Source organism: Patiria miniata, unplaced genomic scaffold (genome assembly GCF_015706575.1).
Source record: "Patiria miniata isolate m_02_andy unplaced genomic scaffold, ASM1570657v1 HiC_scaffold_5, whole genome shotgun sequence".
Classification (NCBI taxonomy): Eukaryota; Metazoa; Echinodermata; class Asteroidea; order Valvatida; family Asterinidae; genus Patiria; species Patiria miniata.
In genome coordinates this window covers 379,681-407,455 of record NW_024037072.1, presented here as the reverse complement: position 1 = coordinate 407,455, position 27,775 = coordinate 379,681, and the positions used below count along the sequence as shown (strand labels likewise).

Below are 27,775 nucleotides of genomic sequence, written 5' to 3'. Positions count from 1 at the left end.
CTTTCTTAAAACAGTTATCAAACTTTTACCTTGGATTGTAGGTAAGTTCCTCCCCATAGTGAGCGTAAGTTCCTCCCCATAGTGAGCGTAGTTTTGATGTCAATTAGTAGACTGAAATGGCGCTGATATTGAGATGATTCCATAGAGTTCAGTTTAATGTGGAGAATAACGCTTGCAGGCATCATGAGAAGTGCATTCAAACGGTTGTATTTGAATTTGATGTGCACATGAATACAGTGTGGCATGTTTTAAATGTTCTATTTTATACCCTTATAGCTCAGTGACATTCACAGTTCTTGCCCTTCATGACCCATGATATTTTCAGGTCCAGACCAGCCCGGCCCAGTTGTCTACAAACCCTCCCTTGTCGGTAAGCCGGGTTTACCAGAATGGTTGAGCTACATTCAGACAGACCCCGCCCGTCAAGCCTACGTGTATGGCACACCTGATGCAGACAATATTGGTGACATCACTCTTGAAGTATGTTTTTATTTGTATGTTTGTTTTTTACTGAATCAAAAACTCAACAAGATATACAATTTGTGTGCAGGTTTTAGAAAATTTGAATCATTCAGATTTTTGGCACGTTCAAGTTTCTTATAGATATCAACCTTTTGCTTGTTTGTCTGTTTTTAGTATTTGTTGATAGCAAGTGTTCTTAGGCAGGGGACATAATTATATCACACTTTGTTATATTTGCTTTCCTAGGGGAGCTAGGTGGGGGCAGGGAGGCGTTGCCAGAACTGTGTTTCCAAAAGATAACACACCTGTTAACAGTTGGTTTACAGATGTGCTATCATCAGTGTGCAACATGCATTTACTATTTTCACAGTTTCTGTAGTCTTCATATCATGTTCATTTCCAGTCATCTCAGGTTGGTGTCATGGTTCAACCCTGCTTTGATTCCTGATTGAATTTCTTAGTCGGTGACTTGCACGTTACGCAGGCAATATTTCCTCAGAGTTTTCCTGTCACGTTTCAAACAAAAGTTTCCTTCCTAGTCTGCTTTCAATTCAAAGTTTGAGCAAAGGCAGAGATTTGCTCAAGCACTGATGAGGATAACTTCTCGAAATAGAGATGAATAATAACAATAACGAGTGTATGTTGTTCTTGTTGCTTGATGACTTTGTTGGTTAAAATCTGGTCCCGTTTCATGCAGTTGCGTAATTGGCAGCAGAAAAAGGAAATGTGCTAAGCTCACGGCAATGCTTGCATAGACTTTGTGTCACTATTTAAACAACTTTAATAAGCTTGGTCTTTCCTGCGCTTACTGCTTAGTTTGCCTGAAGTTAGCATGCTAAGCTGTGCCAAGAAATCGGTCCCTCGTTGATGACCAAGAAGTTGATAAAAGAAGGACAGCGGAAGGATTAAGCTATCCCCTGACCCTTCCACAGCTGTCGTCAATAATTACCAATCGGAATTCATCGAGTGCAAGTCACAAGACTAAAGGAAGTAGGGGGAAGGTGTCGTTTATATCCCTCTGTACCAATGCTTCATTGTCTGGCCTTAGGGGGACCGTAGCTAGACCAATGCCTCATTGAAGCCCTTGGGGTTGAACTGTTGGAAGTGTGGCATCAATATCGTATTATTGACATTAACCAGGCCCCAATTTCATGGTGATGCTAAGCATACAATTTTCTGCTAGCAGAGCCTCTGTTACAGAGACTGTAAGCAGTAAGCACAGTTAAAGACATTCTTTTCTCAGAGGAAAAATTTGTTTTAAGAATAAGTGACGTAGCAATAGAATCTCCATGTGGGTGCAACCTTTAACACATCCATAACGTGAAATGGTGCTTTAGGTTAACATAGTGTATTTCTATGGTGAACACAGTGTTTCTGCTAAATTGGCTCAGTTCTTGACTGCTGATATCATAACTCATTGACCTATTTTTATGACATTTCAAGGACCTTTGTGTTGTTTAGCTATTTTCTCCTATCTCCTCTCATCCTAACAGATCCTAGCACTGAACACAAACACCTACCAGTCTGCTCGTGTCAAGGTGCCGATATCCATAACTGACCAATCAGGTATGCAGGTCATGACCTTTGACATTAATATTATCACATGAATCCCAAACCCGAGATTGCTTGAGTAACAGATCCTAAAACTCCTAAATAATTAACCTGATTCACTGCAAGTTGTTTTTAGATGCCTCTGGAATCTTCCAAAATCTAACACTTGTGTAATAACCAAGTTTCACATTCTACAGGACATCTAGCCTATGTATTGTGGTGTCTGGGCTATGCAGTCGTGAATCCATAACAAATCTTATGAAACCAGGCATCATTTTTGATAAGATGTAGGATGATAGTATAGCTTCCATGCAGAACATGGCAGCTGCAATGACAGCTGGATGTTATTAATACTCGGTGAATCAGTGAATCAGAGTCAGTCAGTCGGGGAGTCAGTCAGTCATTGATTCAGGCAGAGGACAACAGGCCCACCCTTCAAATCCAAAGCAAACATATTCAAATTAGAGTAAAATACTCAGACTCTCTTTTGTGCTACAATTTAACTACATGTACAACACTGCTAGTAAAATGTTTTGTACTCATAATTGAAAGCCTTTTCTACAGGGTGGTGCAAAAAGAAGGACACCCACTTTTGACAGGAATTTTAACTTACTTACTTACATGTAACTTATTTGAACTGGTTTTTTTTTTATAATGTAGTGAAGTATAGCTCTTTAACCATACATGGTGACAAAAATATTTTATCAAAATCGCAAGAAAGTGTTATTATGCTAATTTTAATACAAGTCGGCAAAATCACTGTTGTCCACTTGTACATGTAAGTCTAGTGCAGTGTTTTTTATCTTCAAATCAAGCTCTGGAGCTCAGTCAAGCAGATGGAATAAAGCCGTCCGCGGACAAACAGGTTTGGCACATGGAATTTTTAAACTTCGATATCTCAGAGACAAAAGACGCATTTTCAATCATTTTTTTCGTCACTTATGTTTAAAGATCAATGTTTTCATACCATTACATTGAATTTTTGAAATATGCTCAACAAGTACCAGTAGGTGAAAATTGCTGTGCGTTTCCTTCTTTTTGTACCACCCCATACTTGTGTAATTCTGTAACACTAATAAAAGATGATAGTTAGTCTCAATAGAGCAGAAAGATTGCATTGCCTACAGTTACACACAAGACGCAGAGTAATCCTAGAATCGGAAAAGCAGTCTGATAAATGTGCATTTGTCAGTACCAAATTCATTTGATTAAAACCACAAAAAGACAGTATAAAGCAGCCGCAAAAGAAAAGTAGCACTACTCACCCATCTGTGAGGATGCTGGTTCGAACCCCACCAGGACATTCTGCAGCGGGGTTACCTTGAGTTACTCCCATTGTTCAACTGGTATTGACAACCAATCTTGATAAAGCTCAGCAGCAGGGTACTCAGATTAACTGATGAGGTGACTCATTGACTGAAGACTCAACATACAGACAGGTGCCTAAGCTGGAATGATCCTTTCTACTTTTCTTTAATCTCTGTCAGAGCCGGCAACTTTGAGGCCATTTCTTTAATTTCCTGGTTTAGATCTCCTTTGATTGGCTGTTGCTGTCAACTGTTGTACTTTGTCATTCAAGTTGATTCTGAGACTGAGGCTTTAGCTCTTCACAGAATATTGCGAGAATTGTATAGTATAGCAACCAATCAGATGTTACCTTTTATGTATCCACCATGACATACATTAGTAGCTTGTCTCCTATTGGTGACCAAGTTACCAATAACTGAGAATCCCACAAACTATGAGGCAATACTAATTATTTGATGTTCAGTGATTAAAACAATCAGACAACAACAAAAAAATTGTCGCGTTTGAACAGAATCTGTGAACAAATTTGCCAAAATGAGTTTTTGGCAGTGTCTTGATTCAATTTGCCATGCGCGTTCTGATTGGTCACTTATTTGCAGTTCTTCCAGCAACACAATCACTGTTGAGACAAAGTATTCAGAGGAAGCGGCCAAATGCAAAGTCAACATTGTTCAGAGTTTCTCTGTCATCCATTCAGATGGTCTGGTCTGGTTTGGTGACGAAGATCCACTGAGATTTCGTGACCTGCATTCACAGAAGAGAATTCAGCGCTCCGGTGCACTTCTTGAATTGTGACTCTCGAATACGTTACTTCATAGGTTGTACAAAATCAGTGTTGGTAGATGTTGAGTTTTTGTAGCTGACTACGGCTACATATGCATGGCAGGTCAATCAAAAAAAAAGTTCCTGGTCTTCTTTTAATTTCCCCCTTACACTTTTCATAAACTCTTTGGTTTCGTACAGAAGCAAACAACCCAGTTCTGTTGCAATTCCACAAGTCCAATCCAGCTATGCAGCTAATATGAATCCCAGAAAACTGAAGTTGGTCACAATCATTGGTTGATGGAAGTTGGTTTCTTGCCGACTAAGGCTTGTTAACAGCAGGCTGTTTACTGGCAGATCTCTCATTCCATATTGAGTTCTTCAGATAGAACTTTTGAGCACTCCACTGTAAATCGTACATTCTTCAGCCCAGCACAGATACTATCAACCATTACCAAGAGCTCTACTCTCCAAAAACAAGTTATTTTTTCTCTGAATCTTTTCCCCGTCCTGAAAAAAACCTGCGGCAGTGACAGGCTTCCTTAGAAAGCATGACATGCAGACAAAAACAGGATGGTTAACCCTCAGGGGAACCAGTGGCTCATCTCGCTTAACTCCAAACATGAACCCACCGCAATGACATGTCTTTAAAGCCGTCAAGTCACAGAGGTTTAAGTGAAGCTCATGTGATAATGGCGTGAGTTCCTGACCACTGACCAGTCACTGTCACTAATGGTCAAGTGGCCAGAATTCTCAGTCCACCTTGTTAGTCTAGAGAGGAGAACCTACCTGTCATCACCAGGCAATGAAGCATCCTGTGATCAGCAACCTGTTGATTGGCCGTCTCATGCACACCTGTTTACCACTGTTTCCTAACTCTTTTTGATATACTCAACCTTGGAATGAGTCTTTTGTAAAAATGACATTACCAGAACGTCATCCTGTACTCCAAAGATAGTGCCTTAGGAACTGTTGGCACTACTCAGCAACACGTACTATAAATGCTCAACAACTACACAATGTTAAACTTGCACATACAGGTTTTAAACTCAAACTAATTATAGTCGGAATACTGGCATGACTTGCACTTCCACAGCACTAAAACAATTTGCAACATTCCCTGTACAGAGCCATTATATTTGGAGATGTCACAAGAGCATTACACTTTGCATTTTCATCTCTCTGTGTCACCTCTCTTACATGTTCTTTTATTCATTGTCCTTTCCGAAGAGTTACTGCTGTGCATTTAAAGTGCGTCAGATGAATTTCTCAACAACAAAATGAAAACATTTCCAGCCAAGAAAAAAATCTTGATAGAGGAATCGCAGATGCTTTGATAAGGGTTCATGAACAGATGTAAACTGTATGTAGTGGAAGTTTTGATGTGAACAAGCCGATAAGAATAATGCGTCGTGAGCTCCTTGCGTCAGGAAGAAGGTGATTATAAGTTGAAGAGTTCAGGGCTCAGAAATGTTTCAAGGAAAACCGGGAGACTGTGACAGCTGAGGAAAGAGGAAACTCATTGAAATTGATCAAATATACAGGAAAGATTTGCAAAGTTGAGGTGAATTGAAGAGGAAAAAATGAGGAAGGGAAATATTAGATTTATAACTTCTTTTTTTTTATAATTTTCTACTTTTGCTTTTTTTTATAATTTAAGATATTCTATATTATATACAAGTTTTAATATGTCAACCCACACGTACACTGTATATATTTGAACAAAACTGATGTTGCCTTACAAAATACTGTAATTATAGGCCAGTTCCATGTCATAAATATGTAGAATTTGATACACTTTTAAGCAAGTTTGGGACAAGATTCAATCCTTAAGAGCAAGAGTCAAAGCCTATTTTTTGTGTATTCCTCACTAGTTGACAAAGGTGTCATTGTTTTGTTTATATAAAATGTTCAAAGAGATGGGTCGGTAATTTATTGCCAATCTCTCCATCATTTCAAAGGATCTCCTGAGTCCTAAATGTTTTCTACATTCTCTGTTGGAAGAGTTTTTAAGTCCTCTGTCCTACATATATTGGGAAAGATTGTTAAATGACAACATTTTGCCACCGGTATTATTAGTTGAGAGCAAATTGAGATCAGTATTTGTAATGTCTGGCTGAAACTTTGTTCTTCAATAATTTGATCCAGATATTTTTACTCAGGTGACACACAGCACATTTGTTGATAGAAGCTTCAAATTGTTGCTTGTATTTATAGAGATATGTTCTTCGCAGGTTACTGATGATAAAGTTCGCATGTGCAAATGTCACGGATTTGTTTAGTATGTGAGAAAAGGTCAAAACATGACGCATTTCCTACCGTGCCCATTAAAAAAAGGAAATAAAGGAAAGTTTTGTAGCCTGAATTTGTTTCTTTGGAGATGAAAATTATGTACCTGTAGGTGCTTTTCATCAATTTGACTTCTGACAATGATTTTAGATTTTACTCTTGCAGCATACTCCTACAACATTCATTGAATCTCAACATGCAGATGTTTTGATTTTTTTTTCCCCCGCAGATGCCCCGAGCTACCTTGCCACGTTCTTCCTTAGCAACCACAATGTGGGAGACATGCTTTCCGCTGACCGGCAACAAGAGTTTCTGAATAGGTCAGCTTTGGTCTGGTCTACACAGACTCCCTTAGTCATCCACAGGCTGAGGCCGGCATCAGACTCAGTGGAGGCCGGGAACTCCACACCGACAGATCCCCAGGGAAGGGAAGGGTGAGTCATGGGGGGGGGGGGGCTTTGTTCTGAATTCCTGGATCAAAGGCACTGTCTTGTATTAGCTTGTACATCGCCCATAAACAAAGGAAACTCAGGCTTATAACATAGAGCTCCAAAGCACAGAAATATTTTAAGCACAGAATATATTTGCTTAGCAACAATAGGTTACCAGCTAAACTATCATGTAATGTATATTGCTCTTGGTTGGTTCCTGATTGCCCAAAGTTAGTTTCAATGGCTATTTTATACTTGAAGGGAATTTAAGAATACAACAATGCAAAACATCAAGTTTAAAAAACAGCTGTTGTTTACTGTTTAATAAGGTTTCACAACCACAAATTTGTCTCTTTCTTAAAATGGATGTATCCTGTTTTGGAAATAAACTCTTCAATTGGGCCTTGGTGTTGTGCCAGATTTTCAAGTGTCTTGTTTACAGTTTGTATAATGCTGTGTCTGCAATGGGCATTGCTTAGGGAGGGCTAGGGCTGTTCATCAGAGCCCACCTACCGGTATAGCCACAAAAGCCCCAATATGATCACCTCCTTAGGTATCGTCCTCCAAGAGTAAATTTCTTCCACTATACACGGTGCTGTTAGAGAGCCATGAAAAATTCACACTTAATGCATTGTTGTGTAGGACGGCCTCCTGCTTGCAAACAAAGATGTGATGCTGGACCAATACATCAACTGTCATTAAGTGATTTATTTGGTCATTTATGTTTACCGCCTCAATTCATTGTATGTTGTGGTGATACTGCATGCCCGTGGGCTGAGGTGCATTCAGAGCCCTCTGTGCACAGGGTATTTTCATTATTTATGTATCTGTTGCATGATCCATAAAAATGCATCGTCTGCTTTCCAAGTGGGAAGGAACTAATCTTAAGAAACATCCTCTTGCTTCTGGCATTAATGACACACTATCCGCAGTGGCTTTGGGGATTGACTAGATTTCTCCTGGCATACACTGGGACCGTCTTGTCTCAAAATGTCAGTCAAGATGGTATAAACCATCTTATATAATGCTGGGATAGTGGTATCACTGAATCACACAAAATAGTTGGACAAAATGACATAGCACAATCAATTTAGAGCTGTGCCATGGACTAAGAATACAGTTACAGTACATATATGAATGAGAAAAGGAAACTGAAATAATACCATCACAACTTTTAAAGTCTACGTTTTTTCACCCAAAATTCATTGCCTTAAATTCCATTGACTATTTCATTGCAACCCTAATTCTTCTTAAAAACAAGCTAAATTTGATTCAGCCAAAGCTGAACGCATTTTGCAAGCCTAATCAAGAGTATGCAAACTTGTGGGTAGATTTGGCATCAAAAATAGCTGTGTGACAACAGTAATCTCCATAGGCTATGGGTTATGATATAATGCTTCGGAATAACACAGTTTTGTTTCTACTAAAGTAAGCTTGCATAGTAGAGACTCCATTCAATTTTCCCCAGACCTGATCCTCATTTATCCTGTCAGCTTTATCTCCCTAATACTCTTCCGTTTTCGTATCACAATGTTTTATTTTGCCATTTCTTTCCTTCAACAGCGTCTATGTGAGTGTAGGTTCCACGACGCCCTTCTCCACAGAATTACTCCGAGTCCATTCAGAGGCGTCCAGTGACTGCATCAATGGGGCTTACGTGCCGTTTAAACTGGCCGATGCGTTCAAGCCAACGTTTGAGGTTGACTGGTGCCGCTTAGAACTGGTACGTGAATCCCTAAGATTTATGCTAGAAATTAGAATTCTTATTCTGATTACCTAATCTTCCATCGAAATTCAATTATCTTATCTAACAAGCAAATGGTATGTGTTATGAAACATCAATATTGATTTTAGTAATGAAAAGAATCTGGTTTAAAAGTTATGAAGATATATGTTTACAGGTTGAATGTTATCTTGTAAATTAATGAAGAGATATCTAGATTTTGTTGGACATGCAGTTGCTGACCAGACGACTGCAGCTTATACTCGTTGTGAGTGTGTTTCACAAGTTTGCTCAGACCCGGGTCAAACAATATCATTTGCCCCTACATGTTCATCTATATGAAAACACTACAGTCAAACCCTGATAAGAAGAGCACTGTTAATACAAGGTCCTGCTTATAACAAGCACAATTTTAGAACCCAAGTCTTTGTTTTCCTTTGTTTTCCTTTGTTTTCCATTACTGTTAATACAAAGTACCTGCTATAACAATGTAATTTTGTAAAGTCCCAAGGACCTTGTTATAAAGGTATTTGACTGTATATATTGCCAAGGTCATGACCTGGGTCAAGTCGTGTCATCAGGGTTCGTCACTGAACAGTCATCCTCCACAAATTACACAGATAAGGTCAATCAACTATTGTCGTGTTTATCCATTGTCTGGTGTTTCTATTTTCAGACCCAGACAGACCAGTCACCCGAGACAGACCCCTCCTCAGACCCCAAGCCTGTGCCCCTGGGGGGTGAATACATGCCCCCAGCGCTGACCACCGAGCCCCCTAATCACCTGGTGGAGTTCTTACTTATCGTCGTACCTCCTCTGGCCGTGGCACTCATCTTTGTCATTGTGCTGGGTTTCCTCATGTGTAGCTGTAGGGGGAGCTCGTAAGTATCTAGACCTAAATACTAACATTGTTTTATTGGAAGAGACCATGGCTAATTTAATGGTGATGCCTAACAGTGAAAAAAATGAGCTAGATCACAAACTGTTTGCTAATCTTAAGCATATTTCATGACTCAGATGTGCTGGCAGTTGTGGGCACACAATGATTTCTATTGTATCATTAATTTACAAGCAGGAGGCAATGGAAGTCAACAGGGTAACTCTGTCGTGAAAAGCTCTACCACTAGGAAGCATCGACAGCCACATTAGGTAGTCTTGCTCCAAACTGTAAACTGGTTGGACAGATCCTGTCTCCATGATTCATGTTGTAACACGGTCATCCAATCAGACCACAGAGTCAGGGCAGGAAGAATAATCATTGTATAGATGAAATCTCAGAACATTGGAAGTTGTCGCACATCCTCATTGATGTAGTCAGGGTTCCAGCATAAAAAAACCTGATTTCTAAATATAATGTGTTTATTGGGAAATCTATCAAAAGTATCTAAGAATAGCAGTCGTTTCATTTATGTTTCTTTTCATAATGTTGATACTATCTGTCCTATTTTGTCCATAGGAAACACATAGCAAGAACTCCTGAGTAAGTATATCTGTACTCTCCTGTAATTTCTTACCAACTGACCTTTGTTTATTGGCCAGCAATGTTCTTTTCTACAAACCAAAGTGTAGTGTGTGAATGTATTTTCTTTACTACTAAACCTCACCCTGACAACAGACTAAAAATAAACTTACTTCCAGGTTTAATCTATAAAATAATTTGCCTCGATGTGACCATCTGCTAGTTGATGTAAAACAAATTTCCACTAAGATGATTTTGTTTACTCGATTTTCATTAAATTGAGACTAAGTAACATCTTTAGTTTCTTGGTTAGCTTCGTGGTAATGTGGATCTGTTGCCATGTGCAAATGACATGGCTACAGCTTCACAGTTACACACGCGCCTGTGGAAGTGGCCAAAGGCACTTCCCATAGATAGGTGTGTAACAGTCAGCTATAGTCAAGTAATTCAGACGTAGCCTGCAAATGTATACACACACAAAAACGGATACCTCATACTCAAAGTTGGCACCACTGGTTTCCTGAAAGCTCTAATGGTGTTGATTGATGGAGTACCAGTAGGCATTGTTAAGGCTCCATGTAAGTTCAATTTTTTTTAACCAAGGTTCTGGTAAAGTTCTTCAGTCTTTTTTTTTTTACTAAGCTTCCAAGTCTTATCTCCTTTTGCAAAACCCTACAAATCTAATTTTAGAGACAAATCCTGGATCTGTATCCATGGCAACATGTCCCTCTGAATACTCATGGCTTCAGCAAAATTGAAAGATTTTAGAAGTTTCTTCATGATTGCTACATGTCTTTGATACAGACAAGAAGTGTTACTAATTTGCAAACAGAGACTGACATTTATGTTGCGCATTTGTTCTCATCACATCATTACATTAGATTGTATGCGACATTTCATTGCCATGTTTACAGAAACAGCACATGTTGTGTTGTGCTCATAGCAGCCGCCCACTGGAAGATTTTAAACTGATATCAGAGGTTTTTACATTGGTCATTGATGATCAAAAGTCTGTCGAAAGTATCTCTCCTACTAAAGAGAACTCAGGGATAACAACTGTTGCACACTGTAAAAATGTAACACTCAAGCATCAACAGTTTTAATATTGATGCTGATTATTTTGACAAACTGCATGGATTGAGACCTCCTGCTCAAGATGAACAGTGCCCCCTGTTGTTGCCTTTGGCTCACAGCTAGGTCACCAGTTTATATCCATTACTCACGTTGCCATGACCGTATCCTGACAGAGGAAGTATAGGTCCTTATTAAATATCCTCCATGCTGTGACATTTGCGCTGGTCCCCCGCTTGCCTGACTATACACTTTGAAATATCACGAGTCGGTACCGTTGAAAAAATGAATTTTTATATTGCTGTCAGACGTTTTGCGGAGAATGAACTTTGGATGTTGTTTTGAAGATTGACATGAACTTTATTGGAAGTTATTTTTGCAGCGACTTGATGTAGCTTTAGGCAATGCAATCATCATTTGCCCTCCTCTTTTTTGATAGTAAACAACAAGGGACTGGCCTAGCACTGGTGCCCGTCACTTTGAACTGGTTCCTAATAGATTTAGATGCCTTGATATTAAGACTGACTAGACCTATTAGTATTTGAAGGCTTTTTTTTGGTAACAGCATGACCTTTATCTGTCATTGTCATTTTATACAGGCACTTAACCAGTTTGTCAATTTGAGAAATTAGAAGTTCAGCAACAGCTGTATTTATAGGAATTTCTTTTTTTTTAAAGAGAAAATGCTTTGAACCAGAAATGTCATGTTTCAGACATTTTGTCGGGAACAAAAACGTTTAAGACATTTCTGGTACCAAGTGAAAGGAAGCAATTTAAAAGAAAAGGGTGGGGCATAATATGAAGTGTTTATCATCAGTGAAGTCTTGCAAGGAGTAAGGTACAAGTGTGACTTTTCAGCAACTTATATTATGGCTTTATACTTGTAGATACCCTTGGAGAAAACAGTAAAAGTTCAGGTGTTGTTTCTTTCATGTGAAATCCATATGATACTTTAATGGCGAGCAAAGGGAGCCTGAATTTGACTGCCAAGTGAAGCTTAAGCCGTGTTCCCATTGGACTTTTTCTTCAGCGGCCACGCGGAAAGTTATCGTGACTGGCTTTGGTGTAATTCTACCGTGCGTTCCCACCTGGACTTATATTCCGCGACGGAACGGTTCATTCGCTGTTCGAGACTGGCAGAATGTCACACATTGCGGGCGCTGTGCACAGTCACCTTTGACCTATGCGGGATATGACGTGCCTGTGACGTATTTTTCTCGCGCTGAATTTAGTCGGCTACGTCATTTCTCCTGTGCCTTCATCAGCATTTTCACGTTCATCTAGCCCAATTAAACTCCTCACAAAATCGATCAAATCTGCCATGTTTCTAACTAGTAAAGTAGCGAAACTGCAGCAGCTGGACGAGATTGAAAAAAAGCGCTGCAGCTGAGCGTAGTGCATGCTACACACGCTGTGTACGGTACGATGATAATATCACACCGCCATCAGTGCAAACGAGACAGGGAACCATACTAACATTTTCGCGCGAATTCTGTGTATACAGGAAGTGTTGTTGTTTGCATAGCATTTTACAGCGTGGACACGGTAGGTTTACAGCGCGGAGCGTTCCCATTGGACTTTTTAGCGGCCCTGTTAAGTTACCGTGGCTGCGCGGAAGTCTTCCGCGTCCTCTTTCGGCCTGTTAGTTTTACATCACGGTCGCGGTAAGTTGACAGGGACGTCAGTTTACCGTGTGTCCCCATTGGATTTAATTTTGTCATTCTACAGAAAAGTCGCGGTACTTTAACCAAAAAAAGTCCAATGGGAACACGGCTTTACGCTCAAGAAGCACCAAAATCACAGTGAAGTTCATGTACCGAATTAGTGGTAGTACCGTGTTAATGTTTAATAACTGTTATCTTATAAATGACAACATACCAGGTGGAATTATCCCATAGGACGATTACATACCAGCCCTAGCTTTAGTTCATGGATTTTTTTTTAATTTGAGAATGAGGTTTCAAGTTCCAATTGGCCTGTTAGGCACCATCTGTCCACAGGTGCATGCCATCAACAGGTGATGGGTGAATGAGTCAAGGAGCTTGGAGCCGTCCTGATACGGACTAACTAGCTTCTGATACTGAATCACGGCAATTTGATCGCTATAGAAGCTCCAATCTGATCAGACTTTCTAGGGCAGACAGGTTGTCAATGAAAGCTGCAGTTTGAGATTTTGTTTGAGGTTTTGTTTCAGGCCCTTAATATCGTCCTACCCATTTGCCTTTATTAAAAGAAAATAGTTCTAAAGGAATTGTTTTAATAAAACAAAGATGGTCCATTTTCCCAAGCCAAAATTAACAAAACAATTAAAATTACTAAATCAATTTCACAAACCTCTCAACTGTATTTTTTTATGAAAATGAGACCTCGAGTGGTAACAATCTACATGTAGCTCCACTAGTAACAAATCCGGTCTTGTTATTGTTTTAATCAATTATCCTTGTTTGTTTACTGTCATAATACATGCTTCCACCCTATTACACTGATTCTGCAATCTCTTTTTCCCCTGCACTTTCACAAAAGCCCGACTTACTTCAGGTTGGTATGGGACAGTTCTGCACAATTCTTGCATGTTTTTTCCTCATTTTTGGTAGAATATTTTTTAGGTAGACTGTGGACTGCCCATATCAGAATAGAATCAGACAAGAGTCACATCTGTGATTAAACTTCAATTGTTGTTCTTATACGAGACTAATGTATTTGTGTTTATAAAAGTACAAATACAAACAAAGCGTAAAAGCTACGTAAGATAGGGGTTATAAGGACTGTAAAGTGAATCAAAAGAGGACATTCATTGACTGATAGATCCGAGTCAAGGTGCTTTTTTGAGGGGAGAACATCATCGGAAAACGTTTGTACTGCTACATCCAGTTGTAATTTCAAATAAAGGGTAATTTTTGCTCCTATTGGAGGGATGAAGTGTAATTATCTCAAAAGAAATCTTGACATTCAACTACAGAACTCAAACCATCGACCAATGCAATGAGCAGCTTGAGCCACATGCTGTCAGCTGATTGGTCAAAGCATGAGCCAATCACAAGCTAGATCTCCCTGGGAATGGTCTTGGATGGACAAGGCCCAACCAACATTGAAGTTATTGTAAAGGAAGGAAAAAAGTTGTGTTTTTAAAAATCAGCTTGTGCTGAACACTGGTCTGAATTGTCAAATCAGTTTATGTCATTTGCATAAAATAAAGCTGACCTTTGACCCAAAATATAATTATGACAAAATCAAAACCACTGTCTTGTGAGTCTAATCACATGACTTGAATCCACTGCTGGTTTTTTTTACTTGAAGGCTTGCGCACTTCATTTTGAATTAGGCATGTTTACTTGTTCATGCAGGAACCATAGCTTGTTGTAAATGCTGTCGCTGTGCAGTGACAGCATTTTCTTAAAAAAAAACAATTTCAAGTGACATGAAGATTCCATCATGTTGTAATTGAAGTGACAACTCACGAAGAGCATTTCCTGCTCAGTTTCACTCATATAATCACTCAACTAACAACATGGATAATGAAAACAAACAGGTGAACAGGTGTTGTTGACAAATGGCTTGATCTGAAACAGTAGATTCGGTAGATTCATGGCACCAAAAATCAGCTTTTTAAAAAGAAAAGGGGGAAATGGATGGGTTACATTTGTTCATATGTCTAGCCTACTAACGCCATGGTCAGACCAAGATTTAACATTGTTGATATTCTTAACATAATCTTGATTTTTCATTTTAATTTTTTTTCTTGCACACAGTTAATTTATTTGTCAAGTTCTTACATTTAAATGGATACTTTATCCATTGTATTTGTGTTTCCAAATCTTTACAGGTTTTCTATTTCTTGTTTTGTTTGTTTGCATTCTGTTGGTTCTTTAGGTCTTTTTCTTCCATTAGATTATTAAGAACTGTTGCCTTTTCCTTTTTTTTTCTCTTTATGGTTTAAGTGGTACATGTGGTTTCCTTCCAATTTTCCCCCATTTTTTTATCAAGATTTTTTTTTCAGATTTTGTATATTGCAGTTTTAAGTTTTTTTCCTTTTTTTTTGTCTTTGTGTTTGATGTGTTTGATTGGTTAATTTTATGATTTTTACACCACTTTTTTTTTTGTGTTTGGAATTTTTTTTTCACTTAAAAATTTTCCATGATTCATTAATGTTTTAATCGGTGATAATACAACTTTGAACATGACTGATTAATTGCATCATTCAGTTTTGGGGTTTTTAACTTGAAACAGAAGTTTCCTTCAATACGTTTTAAGACTTGTACGAAGAATTCATAATCAAACACAGAAAATGACCCCTTACACTGTGTAAGCCAGCCACATGTTAGGGCTAGATGCAATGAAAGCATCAGTTATAGGTTCAAAGTGCCCCTATAACTCTGTTACACACGTGCAGGCATGCAATCCTGTACAACGATGATAGGAAATCAACACTGACACTTTACAGAAGTCATGTTTGGAAAAATGACTAACTATGAAATTTGTACTTGAGTTCAACTTTCAACTGGTAATCTGTACATCACTGCACAGTCCCTAATTGTTATAGAAAGTCTTCATTGGCAATAAAACTAAAAGGGTTTTCTTAAAATCAGAACAAAAGTTGAGATATCTCAAGAAGTGTTTTGCTTCGCTCCCTAGAAATCTTTAGACAAGAACATTTTGCTTTGAACATGAATTATTTGCACATATCACAAAATGTGTTAAAATTATATTTGGCAGTGTGCCAAATTTACACACATGCAACCTTTCCTCGGATCAGCCAATTTCCCTGTTTTTCACTTCACACTGATACCATTAAAACTGGAAACATACTGTGTAAAGTCTTATAAAGCTTGAAAGTTCCTCTTTTTTCTTAACATTTTCAAAATTGTATGCCTGAATTGAGGTTGTGGTTTTCTGGGACTTACCCCTTTGCCTTGGCCTTGTGCCCACCCCTCTCTGCAGAATACAGCTGACCCATCACCAGGGTATTCGTCAGGCCAGTCGTCAGTTGAGGGCACTGTCAAATCGTCGCGACGGAGGTCCTTCCTCCTCACCGACTACTCCGATAATCCCCCACGGCGCTAATCCAGCTGTTAGTAGCGTCCAATCCTCACCACGACATCACATACAGTAAGTCCTGATCAACAGAATGCAGTTTTGTTTAGGAACGATCAGTTTTTGTTTTTAATCAAAACATATATAGCAGGAATCAAAAGTAAGGCTGGTGTTGTATTCGAGGTGAATCAAATCACATTTATTTCCTCTTCATGACAGAAATGAAAAAATAATATAAGTATTGAAACAAAATATGAAGGCCGCTACAGGTGGCAAAACCTTAAAAGCATAGCTTGTATCCAGCATGCCATTACACAAAACAGACAAATATAAACAGAAAAAAAACAATTACACACATGTATAATTCTAAGCAGTAAACAAAGTTATGAAAAATAATATTAATAATGGGCTACGAGTAGGATCGCTGTGCATACAGAGTCCAATGGCAGAGGCACATTACATATAAAATATACCACATTACATAAAGTACAATTTAAGTTTGCGTTTGAAAATATTATAAGACCTTAAACATCTGAGAGAGAATGGTAGATTATTCCATATTTTAGGTCCGGAGTATTTAATGTTATATTGAAAGGCAGATGTTCTATGTTTTGGTTTGTGGAAATGTAAGTTAGTAGACACACGAGTATTATAGTTATGTAAATTGCAGTTAAGTACTTGGTGTAAACATGTTTGAATTTGAAATGGGCAGTAAATTGTTTTTAAACTTGTACATAAATAGTGCTTGTCATGGGTCACAAGTAATTATAAATCCATCACAAGTAATCACAAGTCCATCACAAGTAATCACAAGTAATCACAAGTAATCACAAGTCCATCACAAGTCCATCACAATTCCATCACAAGTCCATCACAAGTCCATCACAAGTCCATCACAAGTCCATCACAAGTCCATTACAAGTCCATCACAAGTAATCACAAGTCCATCGCAAGTAATCACAAGTCCACCAAGTGACCATCATCAATCAATCACAAGTCAATCACAAGTCATCCAGTCTCAAGTCGAGTCACAAGCTATTGACTAAGGTATTCCTTTGTTATTGTTTATTTCTGATACATGTGACTGGACATGTGAACTGACATGTGAATTACTTATGACTGGACGTATGTCACAAGTACCTTGACTACATTACTGACTAAGGCTATGTTGACTGAGTACTTCGAATGAGTAGAAATACGAGTGCTTGAACTCACTTGAACAGGTATGCAAGAAATGTCCAATTTTTGTTAAAGGACTTGGACTCGGACCCAGTCCGAGTCTTATTGTAACAGATACTTTGAGATTTTGACAGTGTTTTCCTCATACACTCAGCTTCCAACCCATTGGAAGTCAAAGGTCACAGACCACATCCACCCTTTTTTTGGCTTAATTCATACTTTAATGTCTTGTTTTACACATACATTGTACTTGTAGGTCCCTGATAAAGAACGAAGACTACAAATTGATAAAGTCAATAATTCCTCATTGCATGACTACATGAGAGCTGAAGCTCTTGAAGCTAATTCTCCAGTTGTCTATTTTTTATTAACTGTGTGGGGGAACAAGTGACAATAAACTGTCACAACTCATTTTGACATAATCTGGATCCTGCACCAGACTTGGTCAGACGTGCTCTCTGAAGAAATATCTGCCAAAAGCGCTATTCAAAGCGATACGTTTGTGTGGGTTTTAGTTCAGCAGTTGTTGGTGATGACAGGCATGTACTTGTAATCCTGAGTGAAGTGCCCACTTCCTCTGCCTCTCACATCCTCCCCCCCCCCCCCCAATCCTCCAGCTGCTCATGTCTCATCCAAGACATCATTTGATCTACATGGATTGTGTATGATTCTTGGATGTATGGCAAATGTGACCCCTTATTTCAGTTGACATTCACTGATATAGGGAAACAGGTTGGTGTTTGAATCTATACGTCATCACATTAACTAGTAACTGCATTTTGGAACTTTTATACATACGTAGTACAAGTTTAATAATTAATTACAAATTAACTTTGCGATATTTTGGGAGAAAAAAATGTGGTGACTTTCTTTTTTCAACATATTCAGTTTGTGCACCTGGCACTTCTACCCTCCTTCACTCTTTCAAATCATTCCTGTGCCCCTGCAGGCAATATTACACCCAAGGATAACACTTCCAGCTTCCAGTATGAAGCTCTTAATCTTATAATGTGACTGAAGCTCACAGACTTCATACACCCCCAGCACCACTCGCAAGCTTAAACCAATATACAAAAACACTCACCACGCATAGCTCTTGAGATCTTTTTCTCCAGTATGCTACAAACATCCAGCTTCTTCTGAAGAACCTCTATTCACGTATGTCCACCTCAGACACAACCTTGACATTTGCCAGCTCTAGCTAGATGCCTCATACCATCAGCCAAAGTCTACATAAATTCACTCTCGCTTGCCTACTTTGTAGGGTTTTTTTTTTACTTCGTATGTGACCACCTGTCTTCCTGCTACCATTTGGATATATCCTGCTGAACTGACGTCAAAATCTGGGAGCGGGGTACTAAAGAAACCCCCTTTCTGCTTGCGTCGTCAGCTCTGTTTAACCTGGGTTTGTGACTGGAATCTGTGACCTCTTACCCCAACTGCTGGAAACCGCGAGTCGCTATTTTATAAGGTTTCCTGTTTCCTCTATTAGTCGGTGATTCGCTAGGGACCGCTGTCATACAACCAAGACTATTTATATATACTCTCCAGATCTGAAGATAACCAGAGTTGTTGCTCCTTCCTCCAACCAATACTGATAGGGGGTACCTTAACGGAGAACCTTTTATTCTAAAGCTAGTAGGCAGGACCAAGATGATCAAATGCCAGCTGTGTGATATTAATTGTCAATTGACGATGCTATAAGAAATCGGTAAATGAGAGAAATTGCAATCACCCGATTGGCTCTGAAAATTTGAAATTAGATATTTACATCAGGCCTTTCTTCTATATTTGTAAAATCTCAGTGTGAGCTGAGCTTCATTTGTGGTGGTTATAAAATTTCAAATTAATGACACCAATATTTTAGCTGAAAATACACATTTTAAATTCTGCTATCAAAAATGTTTCCTTATGAAATGAATCAGTTATCAAGATTTTGGTTTCCAATTTTGCCTTGAATGGATAAACAGCTGTCTAAGTTGCTAATTTTTTTATCATTAAGCATTCCAACAACAAAATTCATATCTTGTTGAGAATGTCTTTGAAAGTGACTTCTTCATTCATTTAGTCAGCAAGTTGGGATAAATTGCTCACAGTAAAAACAAAGTCACAAAATAATGTGAAATGCTTCCAGACAGCTGAAGTCTGATTGCGATGATCATGTAGTTCTTTAAACAAAAGCCAAGTTTAAGTGTTAAACTTTAACATCACATTGTGTACTTGTAGGTAAATTCATTATGAAACAGAATGTTCAGTTTTGGGGGGGTGTTACCCGCGAAGTTGTTTTTCTTTTCCTAGCTTAAACAGAAAAATTGTCAAACGCCATAACTACTTCCTTGTAAAAACACGGCAGAAAGTAAGCGGTGTTCAAGATTTGTTCTAAAATAAAACACACAGGTCATTGACCTTTAAAGTGAATGTGATTATTAATGTTTCCTCGACGTTTGTCTGCAGCAAGCAACTCACCGTCCTTCCTTGCCTGAGTTTGACATTAATGACACGGCATATCATGATCAGGATTGTGTGGGGGCTAGTCAAGGGGGATGTACTCTGTGCAGACCGACATTTCGAGTCGCCATCTATTTATAAGGGATTCATCATAGCCTAAGAAAGTTAACCCTAAAAATGGCACCATTCTTTGGCTGGTAGGGCTGGAGTATGAGCCTTACACTGTTCTCAATTGGAATCGTACAGTGATACCAATTAATAAATGAATCCAGAATGAACCTCGCATGGGACCAGTTTTGACTGCTGATCTGCAGGCCAATAATGATTCTTGAAACCTCTTTTCCTCAGAAATTTGACTTGTTACCTATTTTTGTGAAGTCAAGTGGGACTTTTCTATGCTTATTCAAGCAGTGTGGCCTAGGTTCAGAACCTACATTCTATTTTGCCAGCCATCAAAAGTTACCAGTATATGTAGCCGTGTTATTTTGTTTGTAAGTTTGGGGTTTGTTTTCGGATGCAGCATCACGTTTTGACTGTCGGACACTGCAATGTAAATATGTAGCCAAAGTCAAAGATACAAGTTTGTAAGTTGCCTATGGATGACAAAGTCAATATCCCGGAATGATAAGGCCATGTTTTAGAGGTCCCAATGGCCATTCTAGCATGCTAGCCAACCGATATTGCACAGTATTTATAACCATGCTTTATCTTGACATTTGCATCAAGGTGCCAGACATGTATGAGTCATCACACCCAAGTAGACATTCATTTCAACTAAAGGGAAATCCTTCCACTGTCCATAAATAGTTGGTTTTGGGACACATTTTATTTTGTATCCTTTCGATGTTATCATCAACTGACTTAAAGAGGTTGTGGAATGCTCGAAGACATTTCCGTCATTTTTGGGGTATATGTAGCCTAAGGTGTCGTGAAATAAAAACGACTATTGTTTCTGTCATGAAATGAGTACAAAGGGTACTTTTGAGAGCTATTTTTCAGGTCCTGTTTCGACCCGAACGTGCAATTTGTGTAAAAGTCGTCATTGCGGGCAGCAAACAAAACACAGTAAATCGTGACGTAATAAACAGGACTCATTTATGCTACTCTGCATCGGGAGTCCTGTTTATTACGTCACGATTTACTGTGTTTTGTTTGCTGCCCGCAACGACGACTTTTACACAAATTGCATGTTTGGGTCGAAACAGGCATGACAGGACTTGAAAAACAGCTCTCAAAAGTACCTGTTGTACTCATTTCATGACAGAAACAATAGTCGTTTTTATTTCATCACACCTTAGGCTACATATACCCGAAAAATGATGGAAATGTCTTCGAGCATTCCACAACCTCTTTAAGGAAGGTTCATTATGTTCATATCCAGAAGGAAAGTCAAAGCAAACTCTTGATATTCTCTCTCCATTGTTTAACCTAAAGCAGACATATTTTTATCCATTACTTTTCATATTGTTTCTTTTTCAGTGATCCTGACGCATTGCCCATGACAAGCACCCCACTGTTCAGTCGTACATCTCCGCCCCCATATCGTGTCCCACCCCAACACCCATCCACACCAACCACCCCAGGTCATCAGGAGACTAGCTTCAAGTAAGTAGATCACAGTCTGCCTGTTATCAGTTTACAGAGCCAACTCTAAAAGATAGAGTAGATCATTTGCAGCCATCCAAAAAGTAACTGATCAAATTATTGTTACAAAAATAACTAGGTCTAAGGATGGTAATGGCACTAAACTCCCTGTGAAATTATTTAGTTCAGTCCGTGACATTGCGTACTGTAGCTGCAATCGGCTGAATGAGAACCTGTTCCAGATGCTGATTTTGGGCGCAATTCAAAATATGACTTGGCAACTTTTGATTTGAAATTGAGATCCTAGAATTGTTTTGTCGGAATATACAGCATTCACTGAGCTAAAACTTCATCAGGTTAGTTGTTGAGCACCCTCTTTACATTTTGAGCACTTTTCTTGCTTCAAATAAAACAAATGCATAATTGACAGATTATGTACTCCACCATTAACAAATTAAACAGAATGAAAACCAATGATCATTGCTATAGTTCACGGGCTACTCTTGAAACTACATTGAAACTGTGTGCTTCAGGTGACTAGGGGAGTCAGGTGACTAGGGGAGTCAGGTGACTAGGGGAGTAAGGTGACTAGGGGAGTCCGGTGACTAGGGAGTCAGGTGACTAGGGGAGTCAGGAGACTAGGGGGGTCAGGTGACTAGGGGGGTCAGGTGACTAGGGGAGTCAGGTGACTAGGGGAGTCAGGAGACTAGGGGAGTCAGGTGACTAGGGGAGTCAGGTGACTAGGGGAGTCAGGTGACTAGGGGAGTCAGGTGACTAGGGGAGTCAGGAGACTAGGGGAGTCAGGTGACTAGGGGAGTCAGGTGACTAGGGGAGTCAGGTGACTAGGGGAGTCAGGTGACTAGGGGAGTCAGGTGACTAGGGGAGTCAGGAGACTAGGGGAGTCAGACTCCCATTTCAGACAGGTGCTCAAGAGTCACACCAAACCAAATAATATTTTGCTTCCAGACAGGCAAACCTTATGTATTTTCCACTGACTAGAGTGTGGACTCATTTGACTAACTGCAGCAATTGATCTTTTGTTTGAAGTGTGTCCTTCTTATTTTAAATAGCTAACTCAATTCCCATCTTGAGAATAATGTATTCAAATGTAACTCTGAAACACCTGTCCGAGGTGGGTGAAAGACCCCATTGTTTGATCTAGCTTATATCAACTTTTTCTCTCTTGTTTTCATTGTTTTTTCCTTTTTCTTTTTTTGAATTGCTTGTTTGCTACGAGTTGTTTTAATCTCCATAACATAGTTGGTAAGTCAGACACTACCAGTAAGCCGACTGTGAACTGCTACTGTGAATCGTTGTGTTTGAAGCCAAGATGACATTTCATTTAAGGGAATAAACATAGATTTCTTTTTACGGCTTGCAAAAAAAACCTAAAGTCTTGTCCTTGTTGTTTTTGTTTTCAAACAGTGACCCATTTGACAGCAGGAGACTGTCTGAACCAGGAAACCCTAGAGGTAATTCCAGATCTGCCAAATTGATTTTAACTTTCTTTTGTTTTCAGTCAGTTAATTATCTTCATTTTAGCCAAGGTTTTCTTGATTATTGCCAAGGTTTACTTAACTTTTGGTTACCAGAAGTCCTGAGTTTTGCCAACATGCACAAACTGCTTCAGTAGACATGTTAAAATAATAGAGAGTGAGGTAGTTTATCAAGCTGAGGAGTGCAGATTGATATGTTTCAGACCTCATTATTACGCCTGCTTATTACAAGCTAAGAGTCTTGAATAGCAACATGAAACTTTGACCCCAAAAATAAAGAACCTACAAATGTGTTTGTATAGAGTCTGTAGCAATTCTTTGCAAAAAGTTTGGGGTTTTACCAAAATTACTTATTTCCCCTCTTCATAACTTTGGCTGTGACATCCTCATCACTCAACCTGTTACTCTAAAGAGTTACATCTCACTTTTTCTTTTCTTTTTCTGCCTTTTCCCTTTCCTGAATAAAATATCATTGCAAACCATGTTCACTATGACCTTCACTACCATTGTAGAATTCCAAACAATCACCATAACAACCACCACCATTATCTCCACAATCGCCTTCATCACTCTCCACCTCAGCATCTTGTTTCTTCCTCCTCACTTCCCCAACATCCTCTAAACTTTCATCATTTCCAAAGTCTTTCTATCATACCCCTACGTTATTTAATCTTGAGTCCATCTCCCGTGTCCGCTTTTCTAATTACCCATCTTCATTGTTTCCAATTGTACAATTTTTTTTTCTAACTTTCTCATGTTTTCCACCCGACTCTTGTTCTCTACATCTCTGTTTCTCACACTCACCCCTTTTACCTTCTTACTTGAATCTCTTAATCTGTTCTTGCTTTTCTCTTTTCATTCATCCTACCATCTACCATTATCCCAACTGTCCAGGCCTGAAACCTCACTTTAAGATGCGGGACTTAGCTCTAACATTCTGACCATCCAGTGGGTCAGTTTGATCGTTTCTTGGAGAGTTAATAAAAATCATATTTTTTTCATTGACAAAGCCAGAATACTTTATGGTTTAGAAAGGTTTGTTATAGTGCCCTGTTTGGGAATTCTTCAGTTGTAGTTTTGGCCAATTCATTTGTTGTTTTTACTTTGCTTTACTGATTAGTGGAAGATTTTTTTGCAATCATTGGAAATAAGTCAAAATGAAAGAAATGCCAGCAAGGCAACTGTCACCTTTCATATCTGCAGAGATTATCACGTCTTGTGTAGAAGCATGTCAACATGACTCCATTGTAAGGCATGGGTGTGTCTAAATGTCAAACACTTCCTGTATGTTACCCCTTTCCTCTCCACATAGACTTTAGTTCCCCTGTTTAGTCATCCCACATGATTTCGGTTACATTTTTTCCTGGGGGTTGGAGTGGGGGTTTGGGTTGGGTGGGGTTGGTTTATGTCTGAGAGAAGCACACTCTCTGTCAAGCTGATTTTTAGGTGGCAATTCAAATTTTACGTACAGCTTACTGAACTAGAAAGTGCAATTTGTAATTTGCATTGCAAATGACGCATATGGCGTAAGATTTCTACTGTTCCATTTCTTTGAAATGGTGACTCATTTGGTAGTTGGTTGCATGACTGTAGACAGAGAGTCTTGTTACCAGGTGTTCCATTATTTTATTTTTGTTTGGCTGTACATGAGAACTGTTAAACTGGCTTGTTCATGTGCCAGTCTAAGGGCCAATCACTATCTTCGGTTTTGGACTCCCAGTAATCCCACATTTTCAAGCTAGATCATCCGACCTTTGTCCAAAGTGGTTTCCTGCAGGGTGGAAAGTGTGTCAAAGCCATTCCGTTGTCATACTTTGTCCCGATTTGACTTGCGATTTGACTTGCGATTTGACACTTGATTTGACATGTGATTTTTCTTGCAATTTGACTTGCGACTTGACTTGCGACTTGACTTGCGACTTGACTTGCGACTTGACTTACGACTTGACAATTATTGGGAGAAAAATGCTTGGAAGGCTTCTGAGACATCTCAGAAAATGATAAAATATTGTATAAATATAACGGCAACCCAAAGAGGCTGATCACCAGTTGGGGACGAACTAATTAATCTAACATACATGGATGTTGATCACGGCCAACGGGGCTATTTAAATAACGGACAAGGGGACCATTTGTGTGCAAAATCAGAAAATAGAAATACTTGAAATATAATGAACGCTTCTTTGCTTACAAAATAATTAACCAAAGGAGAGCACGCAAAGTGATCAGAATAATATATATTTTAAAATGGCTAGTTTCCGACAGAGCAAATATATGGATTTGGGACCACTATGATGAGATACCGTAGTCTACTAGTAAGCACAGTAAAAACTACCATGGGTGCATTAGGATAAAGAAAATTGGAACGGGGTTACGTACCCTCAAGACTATGCAGACCACTGAACCCTTTGAGTGAAGTAATGGTGGTGGTGATGGTGCGAAGTAAAGAACATAGTCATCATCATTCTCATTCTCAGCCGTTATCTGCCCACTGCAAGGCAAAGGCCTCGCCAAGCTGCTGCCAATTGGTCCTGTCCTGTGCCGCTCTCAGCCATGTAATGCCCATAAACTTAACAATCTCGTCTCTCCATCCTGTTGTCTGTCTTCCCTGACTACGTGAACCTGTCTCCCTTGGTCTCCACTCTGTGCACAGTTTTGTCCCTCTGTTGTCATTTGTTCAGGCCATATGCCCTGCCCAGCTCCATTTTCTTTTCTTAATATGTTCTTTGATGTCTAGTAGTTTTGAACATAGTGTCTTGCACATAAACTAAGACAAACTAAACTAGGCTTCCACTTCTAGCCATGTACATGTACTTGAAAAATAAGGAACTAAAATGCACACCACCATCCACCACCATGCCCCTGTCACAAGTCCACGCCTTAATGGGCTTTCAAAGGGATTTTAGGGCTGGGTCAAAATATGCATGAGGAATTCCAAGATTAAGAATAAAAATGCAGTGTCTTTCTTACTTAGAGTCATTTACATAAACATTAAGTCGGGTTTAGGGCAAGGAACTTTTATCCCTAACACTATTAGAGTAAACAATAAAGGCTACCATGACAGATGCATCTGTGGTTTGACCATAGCTCAAATACTATCTACAGTAGGTTAAGTGGGAAAATTAACAGTACTAAGCTCTAAAGTAGTTTTGTTAGAATATATGCAATGCATGACTACTATAGATTACTATAGTTTAAAGGTGCAGTTGGAAAAAGTAATAAAAATCAACTGTTACAGTATGGCTTCCCAGATTTGTCAGCCTTGAAACACCTCCCCCCTAAAAAGGGTCATTTTGAACTGACACACTCTTCTGCTATGGTAGCCTCATTGCATGTGCGTCCATGAGAATGTGGAGCTGCTACCCAAAGCTCAAAATATGCAACTTCTGTGTTACCCACTTAAGGTATGAAATATTCATCTTAGTTAATCCAAAGCTGTAGGCAGGCATGTCAATGTTACACTTGGCATTGGGCCAAACAGACCAACCAAATAGTGTGGTACCAATTACTGAATCTGTCCTGTGAAGTTTACTCGTCTTCAGGAAACCAGACCAATATGGCTTCTTGATTGATTCCCAATCTCAGACTGTTTTCATCACGAGGCATTGCCTTTGGGTATTATTTGACCTCCTTTTTTCAAGTCTAGAAATGTTTTCAATTGAAAATCGTAAGTTTGTGTTCCTGCTTTTCCCCTCAGGACGTCCACTGGCCTCGCCGATCAGATCTCCACCCCCATTTATGAGTGGTTCATCCTCCAGAGGCTACCCAGCAGGAGCATCGGCATCCTAGGAGATACCAAGCGCCTGGAAACAGCGGGGGTGGCCAGGGACCACGTGTGCATGTGCAATATGTTTATGTATTAATCAAGTTGATGTGATATTGAATAAGTGTATGTTTGATGTTTAGCATGTCAAAATATGAGTCGAAACAAAGATAGTTTTGTAAGTTATTCCTGCATGCCTACCCTTATGTTAGTTTTTATAACAAGAACAATTGTCACAAAATTGTAAAAGAATGGTCACAAAATTTCAAGTGAAGGTGTTGCCAGGGTAAAGATTACGAACACCAACTTCACCCCGTACTTATATGTCGTGAGCAACTGAAATTGCAAAGAACTGTTTTTAGAGGTTGCATGAAAATGTGGCCACTATATTGTTTTCAAAACTTTATTGCGTTTTCAGAAATACTTGCATGCCAGTGTTTCATATTTTGGGGCTACTTCCTGCAGTAATGTAATGCAACACATGAAGTCTCAATCAGAATTCTAAGATGAATACTTCGGCAGTTCAAAGCAAAACACCTAGGTGCCTAGCATGTTGTAGCTGCAAATTATTCTTTTTTTAATTTAAAGGGAAGATACAACATTTGCAAACATCAAACAACGAAATGCTCAAGTTATCACGAAATACCTTACTGGATTGTTAGGGTAAAAATTACGAACCCCTAAGTCTATAAATTGCTGTGTTTCATCTTAAGTAGGGTCAGTCTAAATTCGAGCATCCTGTAAAATCGTGGCTCCTGGTGTGCTGACATTTTCAAGAAACATTGAATTTTTCCAACGCTGATCTGCCGACCAGCGTTGGAGAAAACGGGCCTTTTTCAAGAAGTGCTCCTCGTTTTTCATATTTAGTTATTCCGCATTTTCTTTGGAATTAATTACACACCTGTGAAGGGGTACAAGCCTGCTAGATTGATTCTTTGACCTTGCAATTTCCCAAAGTCTATAAATTGCTCTGTTTCATCTTAAGTAGGGTCAGGGAGCCAGACTACAAGAACAATTGGTTGTCTTGGTTTTTCCAGCATCTACAAGCCCAAAACGTGAAACAAGTCAGTTTAACAATATTTGCCATTAACATACTAATCCTTCAAATCCATTATTTCTGAGCATTGCAGCAAAAGCAAATGTTGTACATTCCCTAAGGATTGCATCCCCACTGAGGTTTATATAAACAGTGTTTTTTTTCCATTCAAACTGCTTCC

At 39.1% G+C, this 27,775-nt stretch overlaps 1 protein-coding gene across 2 annotated transcripts in view; it reads left to right on the top strand.

The window, feature by feature from the left end:
- LOC119740229 (epsilon-sarcoglycan-like) overlaps positions 1–27,233 on the top strand; it is a 33,367-nt gene extending 6,134 nt beyond the window's left edge. The window contains exons 3-12 of one of the 2 annotated variants that reach the window (XM_038215464.1): positions 326–480; positions 1,956–2,028; positions 6,602–6,806; positions 8,367–8,526; positions 9,203–9,408; positions 9,984–10,007; positions 15,996–16,163; positions 21,195–21,320; positions 22,725–22,771; positions 26,493–27,233. In XM_038215464.1, coding sequence (XP_038071392.1) covers positions 326–480; positions 1,956–2,028; positions 6,602–6,806; positions 8,367–8,526; positions 9,203–9,408; positions 9,984–10,007; positions 15,996–16,163; positions 21,195–21,320; positions 22,725–22,771; positions 26,493–26,584 — 1,256 coding nt within the window. In that variant the 3' untranslated portion in view covers positions 26,585–27,233. The remainder of the gene's footprint in view (positions 1–325; positions 481–1,955; positions 2,029–6,601; positions 6,807–8,366; positions 8,527–9,202; positions 9,409–9,983; positions 10,008–15,995; positions 16,164–21,194; positions 21,321–22,724; positions 22,772–26,492) is intronic. The other variant, XM_038215463.1, reaches the window with a different exon arrangement.
- Positions 27,234–27,775: the final 542 nt, after the last annotated feature.